Raw genomic sequence first — 21,535 nt, forward strand, 5'->3', positions numbered from 1 at the left:
ATACAAAATAATTCTGCCAGTGTAGCGTGCATTTTTTTTCAAGGCTGACCAGCCTTGCAGACAATTTGGCTGACCTTTAATTAGTATAATGTCTAACAATAAACCTTTCCTGTTCCCCTATGAAAGTATATGTTGGGAGAATATGAAGGAGGAAGTTCAACTGGAAGATCAAGATGAAAAAATGAATTTTGCTGTAGTTGGCTATGTTGTAGGCTATTATTTTTCCGAAAATAACAAATATATGAAACGTAATCATGTGCCACCTGCTAGTATTTCTAGGCACATGTTTGTTTAACCTGGCAGCCTTGGCAGATAAYCTCTTTATATCGTCCTCTCCTCCACTGTTTGCAGAAGTATTTTTTACCATCTTCTAATATTATGCAAGACTTTCTAAAATTCCTATAAAGAATGAGATTGCTGACAAACGGAAGGGTGGGCTAAAAATATGGAAAAACTATATTTTATTGTAGTCAAGATGTGTATTTTTAACAACCTAGCCAGTGCTGATCATGAAAAAGAAATTATTCTGTGATAAATTTACTGGGTTGGACATGCTGGCAAATGATGAACTCTCAAATTATTATTATAATTGGCAACTTGCACTTGCATAGCTCTCTCCTCAAAATACTGTGCAAACAATCCTTCCTCATCACAAGAGACATGAAGCAAATAGCTGCCAGTTGATTTTTGACCATTAGCACTAATTCTAATGAATTTTTGTTCAGCAGAGGTTTACTAAATGTTCCAAGGGTCACACAGTCATAATTGTTTCAWAGGTGATGAGATGAAGGGCAACGTAGAAGTGAAGTAAAAAAAAGCAGAAAGGTACAATTCAAAAATGAGAAAAAGATGATATATCAAAATAGAAGGACCTAGGAAGAGACGGTAGAATAAATGAAGTTTATCCTTTTCTGTGGGTTTGTAATATATTTAAAAGTAATTATTTTGCATTAAAACATAGGATATTGTTCTGACATCKTAACTACCACATTTCCAACATACATGCTTCAAATAATTGTAATTGGCACATCTGTCTTAATGTGACTTTCAGCTTTATTTTCCTGAAATAGAATTGGTGATTTTGCTGCAGAATTAGAACATGATTGTTTCTGAAAGCTACCAAGGCAAAATATCAAAGGCATTTTCTTTGGTTTTAAGGGTTTCATATTGGATGTGGGCTCAATTTGATCACAAGCCACAGCTCACTGCATACACTGTTGCTTCAAAAGCATGCCTGACAGAGATGCTTCATCCATGTCCTCATCTACATCTCTGTTTTTCCTGTGCACACACTAAGCTCATTGTTAATTTTTTTATTTTTTATTTTTCCAGAGAGCATTTTTTCTCATATATTTTCATACACTAATGGTATCAATGAGTTTTTCTTGCAAAAACTTTTTTGGCTTGTTTCAAATCATATTGTCTTTTTTGGCTGCCCAGTGCTTATGCAAGCCCAACAGCTTGCTCGTTTTTCCAGTAGTCTGTACAAGCACAGGTCCTTCCTAGTTCAACCTCATTAAATTTTCTCCACAGATGCAGTTCCACCTGTGTCCCAAATGACTTGGATCCATAAAAGTAAAATAAAATAGCTGTAATAACATTAGGGCTTCTATAGTCTTCTCGAGCCAAGCACTAGGCAAAATCAAAATTGCATGGGCAGGTCTGACATTTTATCACCAAAGGCCACGAGTACATGTGTATTATAGGCAGCATATACCACATCTCCAAGCCTGCAGTCAGGATTCACAAGTATCAACACTAAGTGAAAGAACAGCACAACTRTCTGTGTGGGCTGCTTTTTTAACTTCCTCCTAATCCCCTTTGTTTTTCTCATTCAGTCTTGATTTCCCAATAATTTCTTTGTGTTCTTTGTTAAAAAAAATAATATATATTCATACTTTTTTCATCAGACAAAGTGACCAGAGGTAGGATGAGGGCTGTACCTTTCTTCTTCAGGTGCCAAAAGTCAGGTATTTAGGGTGGGATTCTTCCCACCCAGCTCTGACTGTAATCAATGTAGTGTCAATCAATGTCTGAGCTGTGCATCCTGCTAAAGCATCTAATGAAGAGTTAGATGGATCTTAACTTCATTGACCTGATCTCATATAGCAGGAATGTAGGATGGCTATGGACATGTGAATTTAGGTAGAGGACTTGGATTTACAAGCCTTGTGTATTTGAAATCTTTGGGCAGTGTACTGTAAAGTAGCCTCTTAAAAGTGTATTAATATGGCTATTCTTTAAGTATTTGTAAATTTGGTGATTGAGGGCTCTTTTTTTTTTTYCCCTTATTTTAATTTTTTCCTTGGAGGCCTTATCCAAAATTAAGCTTTTTGGTTACAGGRCCTTTTTGTTAGCTAGCTAGCAGTCCTCAGCTCATGGGAGAGCTGCCTCATCAACTTTACCTACCCTGCTCCTACACTCTGGCTGTGGCCTCGCTGGCTGAGTGGCTGTGTTTGAGCTTTGTTCACATAGACAGCAGGGATCTAATCACCATCCTATAGGCTTGTCTTGCTAGGCTTGTTCTTCACAAGTGTTTCAGCAGACAACCAGCTCTGCGTAGCTCTCTACTTTTCCATCTCTTCATGCTGCATTGTCCTTTTAGCCCTTCAGGGAACAAACTGTAAAGTCTCTCTCAGTTCCTGTGTTGCAGTAATTGGATCTAGAAATTGCAGGGGCCTTTGGAGCTGTATTGACCACATTTACAGTCTGTGTTGTTTTTCACTCCAGATTTATCTAGATTTGGAAGCACTGCGACACGTCTCATAAAACTGTCCAGATGCAAGWGAGGAACAAATACACTCCTAAGCTGAAAATGGCAGAAATAAGAAGAGGATGAACTTGCAGTGTGAAAATGCTGCACGTTAACTTTGCCCYGCTCCTTTTTTGCTTGTTTGCTTGTTTTTGTCCTTTCAAATGTTTTTTGTTTATTTGTATATTTTATTGTTGTTCAGCATTTTCGCTCTCTCATCAAATTTGAGAAGATACTGAGGGAAAACATGCAGCTGGTCCTAACCCAGTGAAGCAAAATCTCATATTTGCACATGATCTATTTTCTTTTTCATAATAGAGTTTATTATTATATATCAGGCTAGCTAATAAAATACGTACCTATCTTGGAAGAGTTTTCAGGAGGATCTCAACTACTGCCTAACACAACCTCCTGGTTCACTCAGAAAATAATAGAACTGTTCTTTTGTTTGAAAACCCCTTTCTTTGCAGTTTCATAAAATATGATAGCAATTTCAACTCACTGCRTCCTAACATATATCTCACTTCTGCCACTGAGAAGCAGGGTCAGGGCCAGGTGATTAATCTGCAGCTAAAACCCTGCAACTCCTGTGCACTAACACTTGCAGTCCAATGTGAATATTTTAGATTCTCTGACTTTGTGATGTCCATGATTTTTCCCCTGGCTTTGTATTAGTCTGTATAGTTTACATAGTGCCAGGCAGTAGCCCAAGAACTCCAGAATGGATTCAGGAAATTATTCCATAAATCAGTTATACTTGTCCATAACTCATCTCTAACAAGTTGCAGATTGCATTTTTTACAAACTAAAATGAAAAAATTGAACTAGGATTTAAACCAAAACAATATCCAGAGTGTTTATGCACTTTCTAGCATAGAAAAATTGCCTCGCTGAAGAATATTGATACAGCAGTACTAAGATTTTCATTAAATTTTATTGAAATTTAAATTTAAAAATATTTTCCAGTAGTAAATTACAAAATGCATGTGATTTAAGAGAGTCAAGTTCAATAAAAAATCAAAACATTACAATAGTGCCAATTAAGAATTCCATTTTATGCTTTACTACTTTTTTTGGCTTACTTGCCTTACAGAAATAGCAAAAGTTTTAATAATATATTGGGCTTAGGTTCCATTTAATCAATATTATTAATCTAAGAATTGCTTAATTCCATTAATGACTCTTAATTAAATAATTTCTGGTGTGATAATAAGGGTCATTTTGACCTATTGTCTTTCAGGTATAACATACAACCAAGCTTTTTATGTCCAGTATTTTCTAAATACATGTTGATTTGATACTCAGACTTCTTTTTTTCAAGTCTATTGTAATTATCATATAGATATATATACTAATAAGCAAAACTGTAGTTTATTGGGCATAAGTATGGCAATACCAGCCACAAGCAACAATTTTCTTTCCTGTTCCTCAGTCAGAGGCAAACTTTACAGTATCTATCCAGTATCTACTTACTTAAAAATGTAAATAAAATGCATTTTTACTATGGCAAATTAAATTTCAGCCATAGGTTTAAGTAACAAAAAAGATCATTCACATTGCCATTTCAGTACAAAATAACATTTCATTTTTTGATTGCATTCAGTCGTATTCACTTTTGCCCACATACAATGTATCTAAATTAGTAAAATAACTCTGAATATTCATGAAGATGCTTGCAAACAAAAAAAAAGTAAAATTTTCATTTTACTTAATTGTTGTCTCTTGGGAAACTGAAAAGMACGTAGAATCAGTTGTTATATCAATATTTTCCATGCATATGGAAAGTCCTGTGGCCAAGTAKATGCCTTCTTCTTAAAACTGCCTTTCCTCCAGTGTCAGTTATGGTAATTCTAAACTTTGATGCAGGTCTCTGCAAGAGAAAGAACCTATTGCCTGTTGCACTGGTCAGTTGGTGTAGTTATACCACATAAATATTGGAGAGTTCAAACGGAAGGAACAGGGCAATGCCTTCCATAATGTGGACTGTACTATATGAAAAAATACAGGTTAGCTATTCCATAGGTCTCCCGTGCAGCTCGTTTGCAGCTTCAGCTCTCTGAAAAGCCAATGTTTCCGCCTGCTGGCAGAACATCTGCAAAAGCCTGAGTGCAGTTTTCCCTTCATAGAGGTGACTCTGGAAGAAAATTTACATATTTTCCCCCTAGCATTACTGAACTGAGATCATGATTTCACATTTTCAACTCTTCTGTTGACTTATTTGGCTTGTATTTAGGATGAGACGTGATATTYGAGTTGTAAGTCTGTGTATTTTATGAAGATATATGTTATCTTTTTGCTTCAGCACTTTTGGGGATCAATCTTTTTAAAGAAAAGAAGGAAATATCTAATCAAAAGCATTTTATATTAAGAAGAAAAAGATAACAGTTCATGGGGGGGAGAATAAAAAGTAGAAAACGTGGCTAGAGCAGAAAACAGGAGGTCATTTATTACCCCTTCTTGCCTCCAGAACAGGATCAACAGTTCTTGCTTCTTGATAGGTATTCCTGAAGCTTTTCTTTGCGGTGATATTGGTTTCATTATTGTTCTAAACGCTGTAAGTAAAATATTTAATACTGTAATTATATAAAATTTTACTATAATTAAAATATTAAATTAGAGTTTAAATATCCTTGCCATTGGGAAGTATTTCTAATGTCTCTCAGCCTTGACGCTTCTATTTCTTGTCTCTTCCACAACAACAGGGACATTTAGAATAGATGTCTTCCAAAGCTCGTTTTCAAAATCTCTTTATTCACCCCACCTCTAGAGTATGAAGAACTTTGATTCCTTTAGTTTTGCTTAGTAGACCACAGCTTTCTGATATTTTGCTGTCCTCTCCTCTTCTCTGCTCAATGCTTTTCTGAGGTATGGTGCCTGGAACAGGCTTTAGGAGTGCTGAGCAGAAGGATGATTGCTAGTCCTTACAGGTTGCAAACCTGTTTATAAGTCTTATTGTCAAGGTCTTTTGGGGTTTTTTTGTTTGTTTGTTTTTTTTTGTTTTTTTTTGTTTTGTTTTCTTTGCACTGTGATGATGTGCTCCACTGTTAACTCCAGATCTTNTTTTTTTTTTTTTTTTTCCCCCCTCTGCAGTGCTGCAAACTAACCATGGTCTTTTACTTGTATTTGAACATCTGTTTTTTCCTGAGTAACTTTAAAACATGCCCCCTTAAAATCTTTTTTTTCTTTCTTTCTTTTTTTTTTTTTTTTTATTTTTATGATTTTGGAGCCTAATCCTGTTCTCTTGGCTTGGAATCATTTGTATCATTGTGACCATATTAATAAGAAACATATGGTCTCAATCAGAACACAGACGAGGAACCAACTTGATGTATCTATCCAGTTTGACAGTGAACAATTTGTAGTTACTGTCTGAATATGTTTTTACAATTGATTCCAGCTAGCCTTGTTTTGATATATTTTACTGAATTTTGCATGAGACAGGATCCTTAAGCTAATATATATTTCATTTGCTGCTTCTTCCATCTTGAAAAGTGTCTTCATAACAAGAAATTAGAGCTGTATGATAAGGCTTGTATGTGACAATTCCATTTTGGAATCAGTTTACATCGGCTGGTCTTACATGTGTTGACTCATCTTTTATCCCACCTTAAAGACAGGTACTGTGTTTTCTGGAAGATAATTTTTCCTAGGTGAGTTTTCAGACRTAATTACTAATGGCTCTGACGATGCAACAGCCACTTCTCCCACCAATGTAGTCTCCCTTAAGCTCAGTGGATTCCATTAAGCTCTTGTACTACTACAAGAAAACACTACTTCATCAAAGTGTTCATTGACTAATTAGCTCTTTAGCATAAGCAGAGTGTTTACTTCATCATTGATGGTAAGTGTATAGTACTGGAACACAGTAAAGACAAATGCATACAAGGACATTAGCCTTCTTGCTAACGTCTTTGCAATTATTAGGAGATTGCCCTCAACTAACAATTTTCTTGGTCTTGATGATTACTAATGTAGCAAACAAAATGATGTTTTTCAGTTGCACGTCCCTTGGTAGTTGTATCTGATTTGTGGCTTTACCAGCCYGATCTGTTCTTTTATTTTCATTCTTAGTCATTTGTTCTTGTCTTTATGTCTGTATGCTTCTTGAGCTCAGGATTTTTCTTGATTAATGCAGATGATTTTGCTTCATGTTCGTCATCAGTGGGATATTTGCTTTTGTGCTGTAAACTTCTTTAAGTTACTAATAACTTCCTCTTTTCTTAAATTTCATTCTCTTCAAACCATGCTTTCTTATTTCCTTGATTTACATAACAACAATGGATGAGTTTCTAGGCCTCTAACTAGGTACCTTTCYATTTACATGCTATTTGATTTACTGCCATTTAAAAACATTGTTGTATCTATGCAACAYGGTGGGCAACAAAGTGTAGAGTCTTCAAACTACCCAGATTTATGTTGGGAATCAGGATGATTTGGGCCGATKTAGGATGTAAATGCTGCAAGATAAGTATGAAGCCATCTTTGGYGGTTCTGTTCATTGTAAAATCCATTTAACAAGCCCATAAAGAAATTGGTTGAATGCTTAGGAGTCTTAAAACATGTCCTTACAGCTAATTTTTTTTTCTTCCCCTGGTAAGACTTTTTTTCCATGACTTAAGAAAATGTAGGATGAGTTTAAAAGCTAATTTTACAAAATACAAGCACAAACAAATAACAAGCACAATAATAATAGACTCTTTTCTACCATTTTTGTTCCTGAGGAGCCATCAGAACTTGAGATCTTTCAGTAGTGGGGGCAACCGGTATTTGAATGTGTTTCTGTCAGAAGGTGCCAGAAAGTACTTGGGTATTTCAGAAGCACTGGCCAGCATTCTCCAAGCTCCAAAGGGAGGAGAATTCAGAACATACCTGTAGGGGAGGTCTATGTTCTGGATACAGCTCCTCTAAAAATTTCTGGAAGCAGAAATTACATGCAAGCAACTCAACAGTACTTACATGGCAAAGCCCAATGTCCTGTTGCATGAACGGACAGGGGCAGTACGTAGGCTTAGGTTACATTGTAAGGTTACATTGGTGTATGGAGCCCCTAAAACTGATTTTGAGCCTCTTCTGGTATCCAAAATTACAAAAACTATTGGAAAAAAAATTACATTTCAAAATGTACGCTTATTCAAAAGCTGGAGAAAGTGCTAGATGGTCAATTCTGTAAGACTTAGGAAGTCAAGCTTGTTAGTTTACCAAAAAGTGAATTAAAGGGTTTTTTAATATAGTAGAAAGAAGGAGTTACAAAGAAGGAGTTATCAATAAACAAAGAACTCATTGAAGAATCAGTGGCTAAAACTGAAGTCAGAGGAGCTCAATTTTTTTAATAGTAAAGATGATTGAGATTCTGCATTTCTTGACATTATTAAATCATGACTGAAGGCATGCCCCAGTCAGAAGTAGTCAAATGAGTTACTTTGCAATAACAAAAATAAATGAATCAAATTTAAAGACTTTTGTTATAAAGACACTCAAACTGGGTGGATTAATATTCTTTTTGACATTAATTCTTGATTTGTCATATTCTCTAGGTTTAAGAATGGAAAGGCAATTCAGCAACCTCTGCATGACAGTTCTGTAGCTTTCACCATTGCTGAAAGGCCTTTTTAAGCTGGGAAAAGAATATCCAGGCAGGGCATCCTGTAATAGCTCTAGGAAAAAAAAATAACAAAGGCAGATCTCACAGAGTTCTTTTTATCTTCCTCCCATCATGGAAAGTGAGATCACATCATAGATACCAAATTTATACACTACACTGCATAGTATAGCTGACTTTGTTGACATATGCTAAAGGTTTTAAGTAGATTAGTCTGTGTAATATAAAAGTATTCAGTTAAGCACTTCTAAAATAAAATCAGGACAAGCTTTGCTGCACATTCAATTTTAATTTCATATAGCCCTCTTTATAGTTCTGTAGTTCTCAGTTGTGATCTCCATGAGTTGACTGTCATAAATGAGACATTACACATACTGATGTGTGTAATCTTTACTTCCCAGTAAAACTGAGAAGTTTTACTGATTAGTGCAGTGCTGATCCTGTTTTATTTTCACTTACTTGTGGATATTTATACTGTATTGCTCTATAGAAAGAGATGCACATTTTAAACTAAATCTGTGYTTAATTTGAAGCCTTAAAATTGTTTGTTTATCTGCCAGTAGAGTTTATTTTGGATCCAGCAGATCATATTTCAAATGGTAATACAACATGATGCAGATTTTATGTTAACTTGGTGGAGAGGTAACTATTTCCATGCCTGTTAAAATCTTGGTCACAATTACTGGAGACTTTCTGCAATGGTAACTGCAATAAAAAAAAATGTTGAGACCATCAGTAGTATTTTTTTATTATGTATAACAGATACTTCAGAAAATATGAAAAATAGTTTATTCTGGTTTTGCTTTAGAAACACAGTTTAAACTGGTTTTGCAGTTTGAAGAAAAAGAAAAAAYATTTTTTGTAAACTTTGGCTATGTTGGGTATCATATGCCTACAATTCTATATGTAATAAATAACAGAAGTATGAATTACTACGTTACCTATAAATATAGATTTACTGTAGGATAAATATTCCTCAAAAGAAGAGATACTGTTTGCCAGTTTAACCATATACTCGTTGCATTTATATAAAAGAATTTWAAAAGTTTTCTCTTTAAATACCTGTTGCAAAATGTTTATATCATAAAGCAAAGTTAGAATAAATGTCAAGACCACAAACTTCATAAAAGRAGAACTATATTTTCCAGCTACAAGGTATTCTCTGTAGTTTGGCAGTCCTACCCTGTAGATATTTTAAAACCATTCAGACTTTTTGATATGTATGGATAAGCTGATTTCCCTAGGAAAACATTTGAGAAATTGCTACAATAATTTTATTCCGTAGGAAATATTTTAACAAATAGATCTAAAAATTTTCTTAAAKCTGGACACATGCCTCAGTTTCTTCTAAAGTCAAGAATGTAATGGGACACTATTATTAGGACAATATATTATGTTAAAAAATTCCTTTATGTTTAAGCATCTTTCTGTGAGGAAATTCTTTGGACATCTGTAGTTCAAAGAAATAAAAATTAGAAGCTAGTTTGAAGGTACTCACACTTCATTGATTGTCACAACTGCCTTGTCTGATGTAAGTTGCTGATCTGAACCTTCATAAGATATTTTTTTCTCACATTTCTATTGAGCCCATTTTCTCACAATTCTCTACTAGTTTTATGCTGTCTATTGAAGGACATGTTGAATCTAAAGACTTTGGGATTCTGTATTTGTCTGATTGTTTCTGATTTCTTTATGCTTAAGGGATGTGATGCATAACTAAATATGAAGCAAATAGACCCAAGAAAAATATTAGCAAGCATCACTCGGTTTTTCAGTGTTGTCTCTTGCAGTATGATCTGCATGGATTAGCAAGCTGTTTTCCTCAGGGAAGAGTGGATTCAAAGTTCTTTACACTTTCAAAAGGGTCATTTAAAAGAGAGAGGCTGCAGCCCGGCTCGCACCTGGATGTGAGCCCAAGCTTCCTTGGAATTCAAAGGCATTTGGGAGGCAGACGTTGTAATTTGATTAATAGCTGCACTGAACTGTAGCCTACTCACTAGCACCAGCTGACATTGTTCGTGCACTCCCACGTCTCCTGTAGCTCTGGTAGCTCAGATTCCCTCATTTCTGCAATAGCTGGGTTTGTCCTTGATTTGATTAATTTTACATCTATCTTATAGATGCAGAAGAAATTGTTGTTATCATATGTTTTAACTTTCTGCCTAACACAGGGGAAAATCTCTATCTTTTTCTCACTATCACTTACACATCCAGAAATTCATCCTTGTAGTCAAATGTTACACTGTAATCTCAAATTCGCATGTAAGATCCCAAGTCATTTCACATGCCCTCGTTTTGAGGATAGAACTCTTACATTGAGGTATATGCTGTTTTCTTTTGCTGTGTATTTATTATTTTAAAATTGTATGCAAAAGAAAAGATACTGGACCAGATCAAAAGCAATAGTGTAGCTGAAGATCTGACTGCAGTCAGTATGATCAGGAAGGAAGCTCTCTGTGGCAGAGGTTCATCTCTTGCACTCCAGATTTCCTGACTTCTAATTTCCAGAAATGGGAAAAGCTTGAGTACATAATTTCTAGTAGTGAGAAACTATGTGTAGCGAGTGAGGGACTTTGTGGAAAGCCCTATGGGGCCTCATTAGACTACACCGACTAGCTCATCCTTATCCAAGAGTTTGGCAGGTTTTGTAATGCTTCTTTTAGCAAATCTCTGCTGACTCTTTAGGTATATCTTTTTCCAAATACCCCAACTACTAGATGTCTGCTAACTGTTCTTTATTACACTCTACTGATTTGTCAAGCACAGGCATCTAACAGGCCTTGGATCCCCCCAGTAACTTTTCAAAGCTGGCATGACATTTCCAGTACTCAGAATGCAGAGTTGTTTGAAGTCAGAGGATACAGAGCACTTGTTCAACTGTTTTTGCCTTGTTTTTCTGCATAATACCTCCTGGGCGAAYACCATCTACTAATGGTGAATTGTTATTASTCATTCTGTCACTTTTTTTTTTAATAAGCTTTTCTGCATTGACTACAGCTTTTGGACAGATCCCAAATGTCCTTGACAAGGATTCCAGTTTGGACTTTGTTTTCTTCCAGAATGAACATCAATGTGAGGAATGCAGATAGATTCTCTGAAATGTCTTTATGTTCTTTTACTCTTTACAAAACTCTTAAATCAAAACACGGAATTTGTGGTACTTGACTCTGCCTAATTTATCAGTCCATTCACAGCAGGCTGTATTAGTCATCGGTCATCTGCAGTATTTATTTTTTCCTTAGACTTTTTGCTATTTTCAGACTATCATAATTTCATTTCTTATTATGTCTATGTCATTTAATATCATAGATTCAAGAAATACTSTAACGGGATTCTCCTTTAGTAGTAGTCTTATCAGCACTAATAGAAGAGATTAATTTTACATTAAATGTTTTACATATGTTAATGTTTTGTTTTATTTTAGGGAGGTAATCCAACAGCTACTGTAATTGCATTATGTTCAATGAAAGATTTCAATCTGGCTCAAGAAACGTGCCAGCTGGCCATTAGAGATGTCGGAGGTCTTGAAGTGTTAATTAATTTACTTGATACAGAAGAAATTAAATGTCAAGTAAGTGGGTTTGTCAAATAGAGCAGGGATTGTGCTTTTTYTAATTAGAATATTTTCTCAAATTTCAAGATTATGTAGGATAAAGAAAATTGATTTGTTTTCCAAAATAAAGTTTGAAGGATTTTATAGTATAAAAATCAGATTTTTGATTTAAAAGATAAAATGTTTTAGATCATTTTTACAGTTTAAATAATTTTCCTGCTTTTGTATTCTTAAATACTATTTAACGTCTATTGTTTTCCATTATTTAGATTGGTTCTTTAAAAATACTGAAAGAAATCAGTCAGAATTCACTGATCAGACATGCAATTGCAGATCTTGAGGGATTACAGATCATGGTGAAAATACTAGAGTCTCCAGATAAAGACCTAAAATGTTTGGCAGCTGAAACAATTGCTAATGTTGCTAGGTTTAAACGAGCACGACGAACAATAAGGCAATATGGAGGCATCAAGAGGCTGGTAAGAAAATACTAAAATCAATACTCCTTCCAYGTGTATGTTTTCTCATGACAGTAGATGATTTGTTGTGTACCTGACTGTCCAGATAGTGTCTACTATGACTAAAAAGCAGTATAATACCAGGTTTCTCCACATATYATAGAATCATAGAATGCTTAAGGTTGGAAGGGACCTCAGAGGTCATCTAGTCCAACCCCCCTGCTCACACAGGGTCACCTAGAGCAMGTGGCACAGGGCTGCGTCCAAGYGGGTTTTAAAGATCTCCARAGAAGGAGACTCCACAACCTCTCTGGGCAGYCTGTTCCAGGGCTCTGTCGCCCTCACTGTCAAGAAATGCTTCCTTAAGTTCCTGTGGAACTTTTGGTGCCTCAGCTTGTGGCCGTTTCCTCTAGTCCTATCGCTGTCCACCACTGAAAAGAGGCYGCCCCCTCCTCCTCACTGCCTCCCTTGAGGTATTTATAGACACTGATCAGGTSCCCCCTCAGCCTTYTCTTCTCCAGGCTGAACAGGCCCAGCTCCCTCAGCCTTTCCTCACAGGGCAGATGTTCATAATTGAATTGTGTTTTCTTTTGTTAGGTTGGGCTGTTGGAGCCCATTCCAGTGGGCTCATCTGCTCTAACACCAGCCCAGGCGAAAGATTTTGCAATCGCGCGCAGCGGCGCTCTGGCTCTCTGGAGTTGCAGCAAAAGCACCAAAAACAAAGAGGCAATTCTTAAGGCTGGTGGCATTCCATTATTGGCCAAGTGGCTCAAGTGCTCACATGTCAACATCTTAACCCCAGTGGTGGGGACGCTACAAGAATGTGCCTCAGAGGTAAGTAAACACGTACAGCCGACGTGTTTCTAATCATAAAAATAAATGGCCAATAAAAGGAAGTGTTACCTTTGCCTGCCATTTAAAAACAAACCTTGTCTAGGACAGGGACTTTATTACGAAGTTTGGACTCAGAAGTGTAAATGCCAGGGTGTGGCAGAAGATTTTGTAAGAAGGTTACAGTGTATGATAAAATAAAACCCACTTAATTTTTATTCTAAAGCCAAAAGTAGCTCGTGGAAGAAAATATGTRAATTTTTTTTTCATTTTTTGCATGTTTTCTTCCACAGACTACTCTTGGCCTTTAGAAGCTAAAATTTCTGTTGATGTTTTCACCATTCTTGAGAAATTAAATTTGGCAACCTCTGAGATGATTTTCTGTTTGGTTGGTATATTTAAACTGTACAAAGCTAATCTAGTGAGGAGGCGGAGATAAACCAATGCAGCACAAGGTAGATTTCACTGTCCTTGTGAACTGGGAAGACAGAGTGTAATCATTTTTGAAAGGAATGAGTTTTCTCTACAGATTTCTATGACAAKTTTTATAACCTTGAGTATATTCAGTTCTCACATATGAAGACAATTATTTCTAGTGTGGCCAACTGAGATGAGTGGATATTACCCCATTTTTGGAAACATATTTGAAACTCAGACACATTGCACCTAAGCTCAAAAATAGGCATTAATTTTTATGACTGATTTGAGACATGGAAGACGTCATTTTTTTTCAAATGATTTTACATTACAAAACACTTGGTACGTTCAAAAATAATTTCTTAAAACACACAGGCCCCATGAAGACACACACACGAGAAATTTTAATTTTAGTATTCTCTATTGAACAAAGAGGAGGTTCAGTTTTTAAGGGGAAAAGAGAGTCATGTGGCCAGATTTGAACACTTTTTTTTCAAGGAAGATTAAATGAATCTCTTCTTCTAAAGTAATTCCATCTACAATCCTTGTGAGCTAACATTTGGAAGAAAGCATACTGACAAATTTTAATGCTAATAGCGTGTTTTCCTAACCCCATTCTGGGAATAGATCTATTGTTTTGGCTACTGGCTTTCGGTGAAATGAAGAGATGCCTATTGACCTCTTCAGGAGCATCTCTTCCTTCTCTGATTCTGAACATGGAAACACTGTTTTATACATTTTGAAAAAATTACGTTTTATTTATTGTATACTGTGCAGAAGGTAAAGAAACACATGAGCACCTGAGCCCCTTTCAGAGTGGCCAGTGAGGTTCATACAAAGTGAGYGCTGCAGCACCTGCTTGTACTGCCAATAGTAACATCACAGCCCTGCAGAGATTTTATGCCTGTGATGGAAAACATCACATGTGGTATATTCCAGGCAACCYAGACTACTTTTGCTTAAAATTAAGTACAGGGCTCCACAAAATCACAGCTTAAAATTATAGGACTTCACTCTTACTGTGACTGGTGTTATTAACTACTAGAACGGAGGAGTTAAAATGGGTTTTATCTTTCAGCAAAGTTACAGACGTGCAATAAGGATGGAAGGAATGATTGAAGATCTTGTGAAAAATCTAAGTAGTGAACATGAAGAGCTACAGATGCTTTGTGCAAGTGCCATATTTAAGGTAATTTTATTATTTCAATTTGTAGATCAGAGGGAGGGATTAGCACTTGATTTTCATATCATTGTCACCTTAATATTAACATTTCTCAGTTTTATTATTTCTCTAAGGTGTGAGAAATTATTTTGCAGAAAACGTTGATAGTTTGTGGCTGAATTTTTATGAGTGTGTTTTAGCTGTAYGTTTAATATTGCAGTTCAGATCCTAGTTGAATTAGTCTCTTGCATGCAGGTCCTAAATTGCACAGGTAACCAGTGGAGAGGGGTGGGATATGCAGTGCAAAGAGATGCAGAAAATATTTTCTGTTTATTTGTGCACAAGGGGAAAAATATAAATGTTGTAACATGAAGTAGCTCATTATAGTCAGCAATCTCTTAGTGAGTGGCTAGCATTTTCAGGTATTTAATAAGCAGAGTTTGTTCTGTGTTAGTTTTCAATAGTTGCAACATAGTACATCTAGCTTTTAAAGACAGTCTCTTTTACATTTTCAGTAATGCATGTATTTAACTTGTTGCATAGTGTGCAGAAGATAAAGAAACTCGTGACCTGGTTAGACAGCATGGAGGCCTGCAACCACTCTCTGTTTTGCTCGGTAACACTGAAAATAAGCAACTTCTGGCAGCTGTGACAGGAGCAATCTGGAAATGTGCAATCAGTGGAGAAAATGTGTCAAAGTAATCATTTAATTTTGCAAATATTTTTTATGTTATTATGTTTTGAATTTACAGGTGTATTTTTTTTTCTTTTTGGCCCTGATTCTGCAAAGCCATACCTTATAATCACCTGTGCCTTCAACTTAGATGCTGCAGTACCTAAAGACTGCCACCTGACCTCATCAGGGTACAGTGGAGACTGTTAAGTTTCTAGAATCTTAAGAGTCAAGAGCGAGAACCGGTGCCTGCAAAGAATAATTGAGATATAGGACATGGAGCCAGGGAGGGTACTCGCACATAGAAAATATTTGACTTGAATCCATATCCAATATCCCCCTTTGTTGTCTGCAGCTTAGAAATCTGAATCATGGCTCCAGGTATTCTCCAGAGAGAACACCTAACTTTAGTATTGTAGATACATATTTAAGTACTCTTTATGGTCATTTGATAGAGCAGATTGTCTCATTCTGGAGTAGATAGCTAAATTATGTTAGGTCCACCTAATTTAGTAATATAGTGGAGCTTGGATAAGTAACATCTGGAGAAACCTCTCAGCTGCATAACCTAGTCTGGACACAGCTTCTAAATGAGTGACTTCGACTATAGGCTGGTACTAGAGCCTGGAGTCATTGAGGATGTGACAGAGGGAGTTAAGTGTCCACCTTTCATGGAGTAACTTAACAGTTAAGAATAGTAGGCTCCCTCTGTTCAAATTTGTTCATCATTTATGTGCCCTGTCTCAAGAAAATGTTAAAATCTAGCATCACTGTGGTAGATTCCTGCTAAAGCTAAGCAGTTGGGTACAGAGGAGTGCAAGATTCATTGCCTGGAAGGAAAACTAGTAAGAGTAAACCCCTCCTGCAGCCCTGATTTTGATATGCATTGCTGGACATGCTGATATGTTAGGTAAAAAGCCCAATACCAGGGTTTTGAGTACAGCTTTTTGCTCTGCTAAATGAATTCCCCAAGTATTGGTATACAGAGCTCTGGTCTTTGCATATTCTGCTCTGCATTCTTGGCTGCACAGTAACTTCAGAAGCACCGTGAGCTTTGGTGTCTGCACAGAGGCCTTCTCCTTCTGGAGCAATCTGTGGGGAGGTGAGTGAATGGCTCTGGCCTATACCTGTAAGCTAGACAAGGCCAAAGCTTGGGTTCAGGCGCTATGTCCTGATCATCCCCATGTTTAAGGGTTAGCGCAGTTCCTCATACAGTTTGGCCAGCAGCCCCCCAGACAGTGCCCAGACACTGCTTGGGAACAGCACAAGGCAGCAGCTTGTTCCCATTAGACAGAAAGGGTGAGGCCACCCTGCATTGTGAGGATAAGAGATTTTAGCCATATGGATGCTATGTTGTGCCTCTTGTCCTCAGGGCTACAGAACGAGCCCTCGTCTGCTTTATTTATTAGTACAGCTCTAGCCAATAATTCTGGCCAAGTGCAAACAGATTTTTCCTGGGCTATTCAGATATCTTTGGCAAGTGCTTGAAGCTCCACGAAGGTTACTAGCCAGGCGCAGCTCCAGCCTTCCGCTGGATTCACGTATATTCTGGTGCTGAGGCTGGAGCAGTAAACCCTGTCCAAACGCAGGGTGGGAGGACACTACAGAAAGGAGAGAGGGGCTAAAACAGAAACACAAATGTAAATCTGGAGAGACAAGCTTGAATCTGGCATAGGGCTAGAACTAACAAACTGCTGGTTTCTCGGAGCTACTTACTCATCTTCAAACTATTGTGCAGTGCTCCCCATACCAGGAGCAGATTGCTGGGCTGCAGCAGGGAGCTGACGTAGGTGCCGGGGCTCCTACCTCCTAGCCCAGCTTCCACGTGAGTGCAAGCAGCCCTACTGCTTCTGGACACAAGATGGCCCAAGCCAGCAGCTCAGTCTGAGAGCAACCGGCCTGTCGCAGAGCCAGCCCATGTTATTCCATCTGGGAAACTTCTGATCGGCAACTCAGATCAAGTTCTCCCAAGAAAATCAACATTTTTTATTGATACTTTGGAAATGCCATTGTTAATATTTTCTTCTGTGCTGTTAACATTTTGTCTTGAATGAAATTTAGAGGCTCTTCCAAATTGCAAGGAACAGGGGAAGATGGTTTTTGCAAGGCAAAAGGTTGAATTATGAAAAATGAAGGTTTCTTCTTTCTTGTATTAATTGTACTGCAATTCTAATGAATCAACTTGGAAAGATTAACTTTTATCAAAATGTTTTTAATTTGGCTATCTAAACTTCATATAGATAGATAGATAGATAGATAGATAGATAATTCTGTGAAAGAAAAATCACCGGTACAGCTGATTCCTGAAAAATTCAGAATACATAGCTCATGTTCACACTAACAGAGGTTATGGGCCATGAGGGAAGCACAAGTAAGAACCCTACCCTCAGAGAACTGATCTCATTATGGGAGAAAATGTATGTATTTACACAAATGTGTAAGTCAAAGCATAGTTATTAGATAAATACAGTTTGATATCCCAAGCCAAATTGTCATGGTGCATCACAGAGAATATACTAGAGGGAAGCAGAGTATGTTAAGTCATGTTAAGTCTTAAGAAACCTCTGAGTTCTGAACAAAACGTGAAGATGACCTTAGTACTGAGGACTGAAGTCCTGATCTGAGAGATGAACCTTGGAGGTTTAGCATGAGTGTGTTTGTAGGATGAGACCTGCAGAAGGAAACAGACTTCTTAGAGTTTTAAGATAGTTTTCTTGATTTTTCAGTATCAAAAGTGCTGTGAAGAGTAAGGGCAGTATTAGTGTTGCAGTTGACTCAAGTTGCACACGTTCCACTTTTGTCAACTTTTTCCCTCATTTCAAAATGGAATGGCACTTAATGCAACAGGAATTTACAAAAACTATCCATATGACCTTAAGAAAATGCAAATATTAGGTCTTAGCTAGGTACAGAGGTTGTGAGCACAAACCCACTAAAGGCTGACTTTCAGTGAAAAGTAAGAATGATCCTTTGGCTTTTCCTGCAGGAAAAGCAGTGGAAATTACAATGCCACTGTATTTGCCAGTCTTCCAGTKCATTTTCAGCTTTTATTTTATTGCATCCACATGTTAAGTTTTAAGCAACCTTCAAACTACTCCTCAGATTCCTAGAAAAATACCTATTTTTAGAAAAGAATAAGAAATTATTCTGTACATAGCACTTGCAAGAAGTGATTGGGAGGGTTCATGTGTATTGTAATTTCTTTAACAGGTTAATTTGCTTACAAAATTAAGCATCACAACAGTAACATATGGAAAATAATGTCTTTCCTTTTATTGCTGTCACTTAGACTTCAGGAATATAAAACCTTAGAAGCTTTAGTAGGACTGCTCACTGATCAGCCTGATGAAGTCCTTGTAAATGTTGTTGGAGCATTGGGAGAATGTTGCCAAGAGCAAATAAATCGAACTATTATCCGCAAATGCGGTGGAATCCCACCTCTGGTGAAGCTGCTCACTGGAACCGATCAGGCACTCCTTGTGAATGTCACCAAAGCAGTGGGAGCTTGTGCAACAGAACCTGAAAATATGATGTAAGTTGCATGTATGTGTATGATGTAAGAAAATATATGTAATAACTACATTTGAAATATTGCAAGAAAATAATCTGAGTAATTCCAGCTGATGATTTTGGTGGATCAACATTTAAAGTTCTAAGGTAAAGATAGTTTCTTACAAAAAAAAAAAAGTAAGTAGCTATATTTGCCATATCAGATATGGCATTGAATTCACAAATTAGTTACTCTGTGTAATAGGGATGTTTGAAAAGCCCTGTCATATTGGTACTATTTTAGTTCAGGCTTTTGATGGATTATGTACCATTTAGTATAAAAACATCTGAATTAATAATGGACTTTATTTCCTATTAAACATAGTAATAGGTTTTACTTTCATCAGTGCTAATGTGAGTTTAATAGATATTTTGTTTTCGACAAGCTGTGTAGGTTAGTTATGTCCTATTGCATAATGTGCTAAATGGCAACAGAAATATTTAATTAATATAKAGAACACAACAGCTAGGCGTTTTTTGGAAAAACAGGTAAGCCTGTAATAAATTGATTTTTATTAAAACTAAGATTCAAAATTACAGAGCACCATTTTAAAGTACTGTATGATGATAATCTGTTTTTCCTTTTCTTCCTTTTACTATTCTCAAGTCATAGATAATTGTGTAAATTAAGGAAATAATTCCAAAAGAAATATATGTGTTTACTCTCATGAACAATCTTTTGAAAGCTTTTAAAATTAGAATATGGTTTGTATTTTGACTTTTTTGTCTTGGTTATTTTATAAACTCAGACTTTTTCTTTTTGACTCTTTTTTCCTGTTCTATTCCTTCAAAAACAGGAGAAGAAAAAGGCTGTCTTTTACTGGGAGAGCTGTTGCTCTCTCTAGTTTTGTGATGTAGATTTGCGTGACTGACAGAAAAACTTTGAATTTCATGATTAAGTGTTCCAGTAAAATATTCAGGTCGGCATTTACTGTGCTTGCTGTTCCTTTACAGGGATATTTACCTCAAGATTTTGGGCATGTTTCCCTCCTTATATGTAAGGAAGGTCAGAAAGAGAGAATTTTATTAAGCTCCTCCTGTTCTGATTTGCATAATTCGCTTGATATTCATATAGCAGTGCAGGGAATTCTTTGCCTGAATAGGGCTTTTGTTCCCATGCTTTGGCTGTCACCCAGTGGCAAAAGGCTAGATGCTGCACAACGGTAAACATGGTTTATAGGAACAGTTAGCCATGTAGCATGAATGTATATACAAATGAAATCACTTTCACTATGTATTTCAAATGAAGAATATTAAACATAAGCCTTTGCTCTACTCTGCTAACCTAAGACAAATAATGTCATAATCAACGGAGGAATGTRAATGCCAATAAATAGAAAATGACATGTATAAAACCTCAGACATACTGCAGCCCGCAGCACTATCACTTGTAATACCCAGTATGGAGAGCTTCATGCTGGAATGTGGTCGGTATAAGCCCCAAAAATAACACAAGTCGCTGCTAAAATTGTAAGCAAACAGAGTCCATCTTGTTTTTAGGAGGGAGAAAACATAGGTTGTTTGGGAGGAAATTCTAAGGAGTTTGCCAAGAGTGGACGAAGGAAGCAAATCTCAAATTAGGTTCATATGGAAAAATTCTCTGTTGAAGGTTTGCAATATTTAGAAAAAGTAGGTAGGCTAGATTTTATTCCAGGAATATAATGTACTTTTAGTGACTATATAAAAGACATTACAGATAAATTATTATTCATAGGAAGAGCAAGACACTTGAAGCAATGTGTCAGTGTTCAATCAAGTTTAGAGCTGTAGCCCTAGAAGAAAGCATGGTGTAGTCTTTTGCCAAGGCATGATCCAGGCAGGTAGGAAGAATTTTAGTCCTGACCAGCAAACTGTTTAAAGAATGCTTAGCTTGAACCTTGATCTCAATGGAACTGCTCACTTGTTTAAATSATTTGCTTGGTTGGGTGTTCTGCATCTTGCAGGGTTAATCTTTCACACAACAAACAAACAAACACCCAGGCCACCCATTCATCTTCCTTCTCTTTATGTTCAGACCAGTATAGCAGGAGCTGAAACTATAGTGCCTCATCCAATTTTATTAAGTCAGTCACCAAAGAAATGAGGGACAATCTTGTTTTGTGCCAAATACAGAATTTGGGACTAAAACAATGTATAGTCTTGTTTAAAAGTACTGAGGGGGCTCATGCTCTTTCTGTAAACTTTTTCTGAAGCTTCTAACCAAAAATATTAGGTGAACCCATATTTTGTGTGGAAAGTATTCCATATTCTCTCCCCAGCATTCTCTACAATGGGGGAGCCCCCAAGGGACATTGTTCACAGTAACTATGGTTTTAGTTGGTTCTAGCACTGGTTTTCCACTGCACAGCTATGTGGTTTGACCACATCCCAARCATACAATGACTTGATTGTTTCTCCACCATTGCTTGTCCTGGTGTAACTTAGAGCAGTTTTACGGCTGCTATCCTGGGACCTGATGACTTGTTTGGCACAACAGCTCCATAGCAAAGTCTGCAGTCAAATACAGTTGATTAATCAGGATTCAGCTACCCAGACAAAATC

The 21,535-nt window shown here is 36.7% G+C and overlaps 1 protein-coding gene across 1 annotated transcript in view; it reads left to right on the plus strand.

Annotated features, from left to right (window-relative positions):
• ARMC4 (armadillo repeat containing 4) overlaps positions 1–21,535 on the plus strand; it is a 75,775-nt gene that overhangs the window by 15,413 nt on the left and 38,827 nt on the right. Inside the window, exons 10-15 of the mRNA XM_026048804.1 lie at positions 11,776–11,922; positions 12,174–12,383; positions 12,960–13,196; positions 14,689–14,799; positions 15,316–15,470; positions 18,735–18,977. Coding sequence (XP_025904589.1) covers positions 11,776–11,922; positions 12,174–12,383; positions 12,960–13,196; positions 14,689–14,799; positions 15,316–15,470; positions 18,735–18,977 — 1,103 coding nt within the window. The remainder of the gene's footprint in view (positions 1–11,775; positions 11,923–12,173; positions 12,384–12,959; positions 13,197–14,688; positions 14,800–15,315; positions 15,471–18,734; positions 18,978–21,535) is intronic.

The sequence above is a fragment of the Nothoprocta perdicaria genome, unplaced genomic scaffold, assembly GCF_003342845.1.
Source record: "Nothoprocta perdicaria isolate Ctin4 unplaced genomic scaffold, notPer1 scaffold_57, whole genome shotgun sequence".
Classification (NCBI taxonomy): Eukaryota; Metazoa; Chordata; class Aves; order Tinamiformes; family Tinamidae; genus Nothoprocta; species Nothoprocta perdicaria.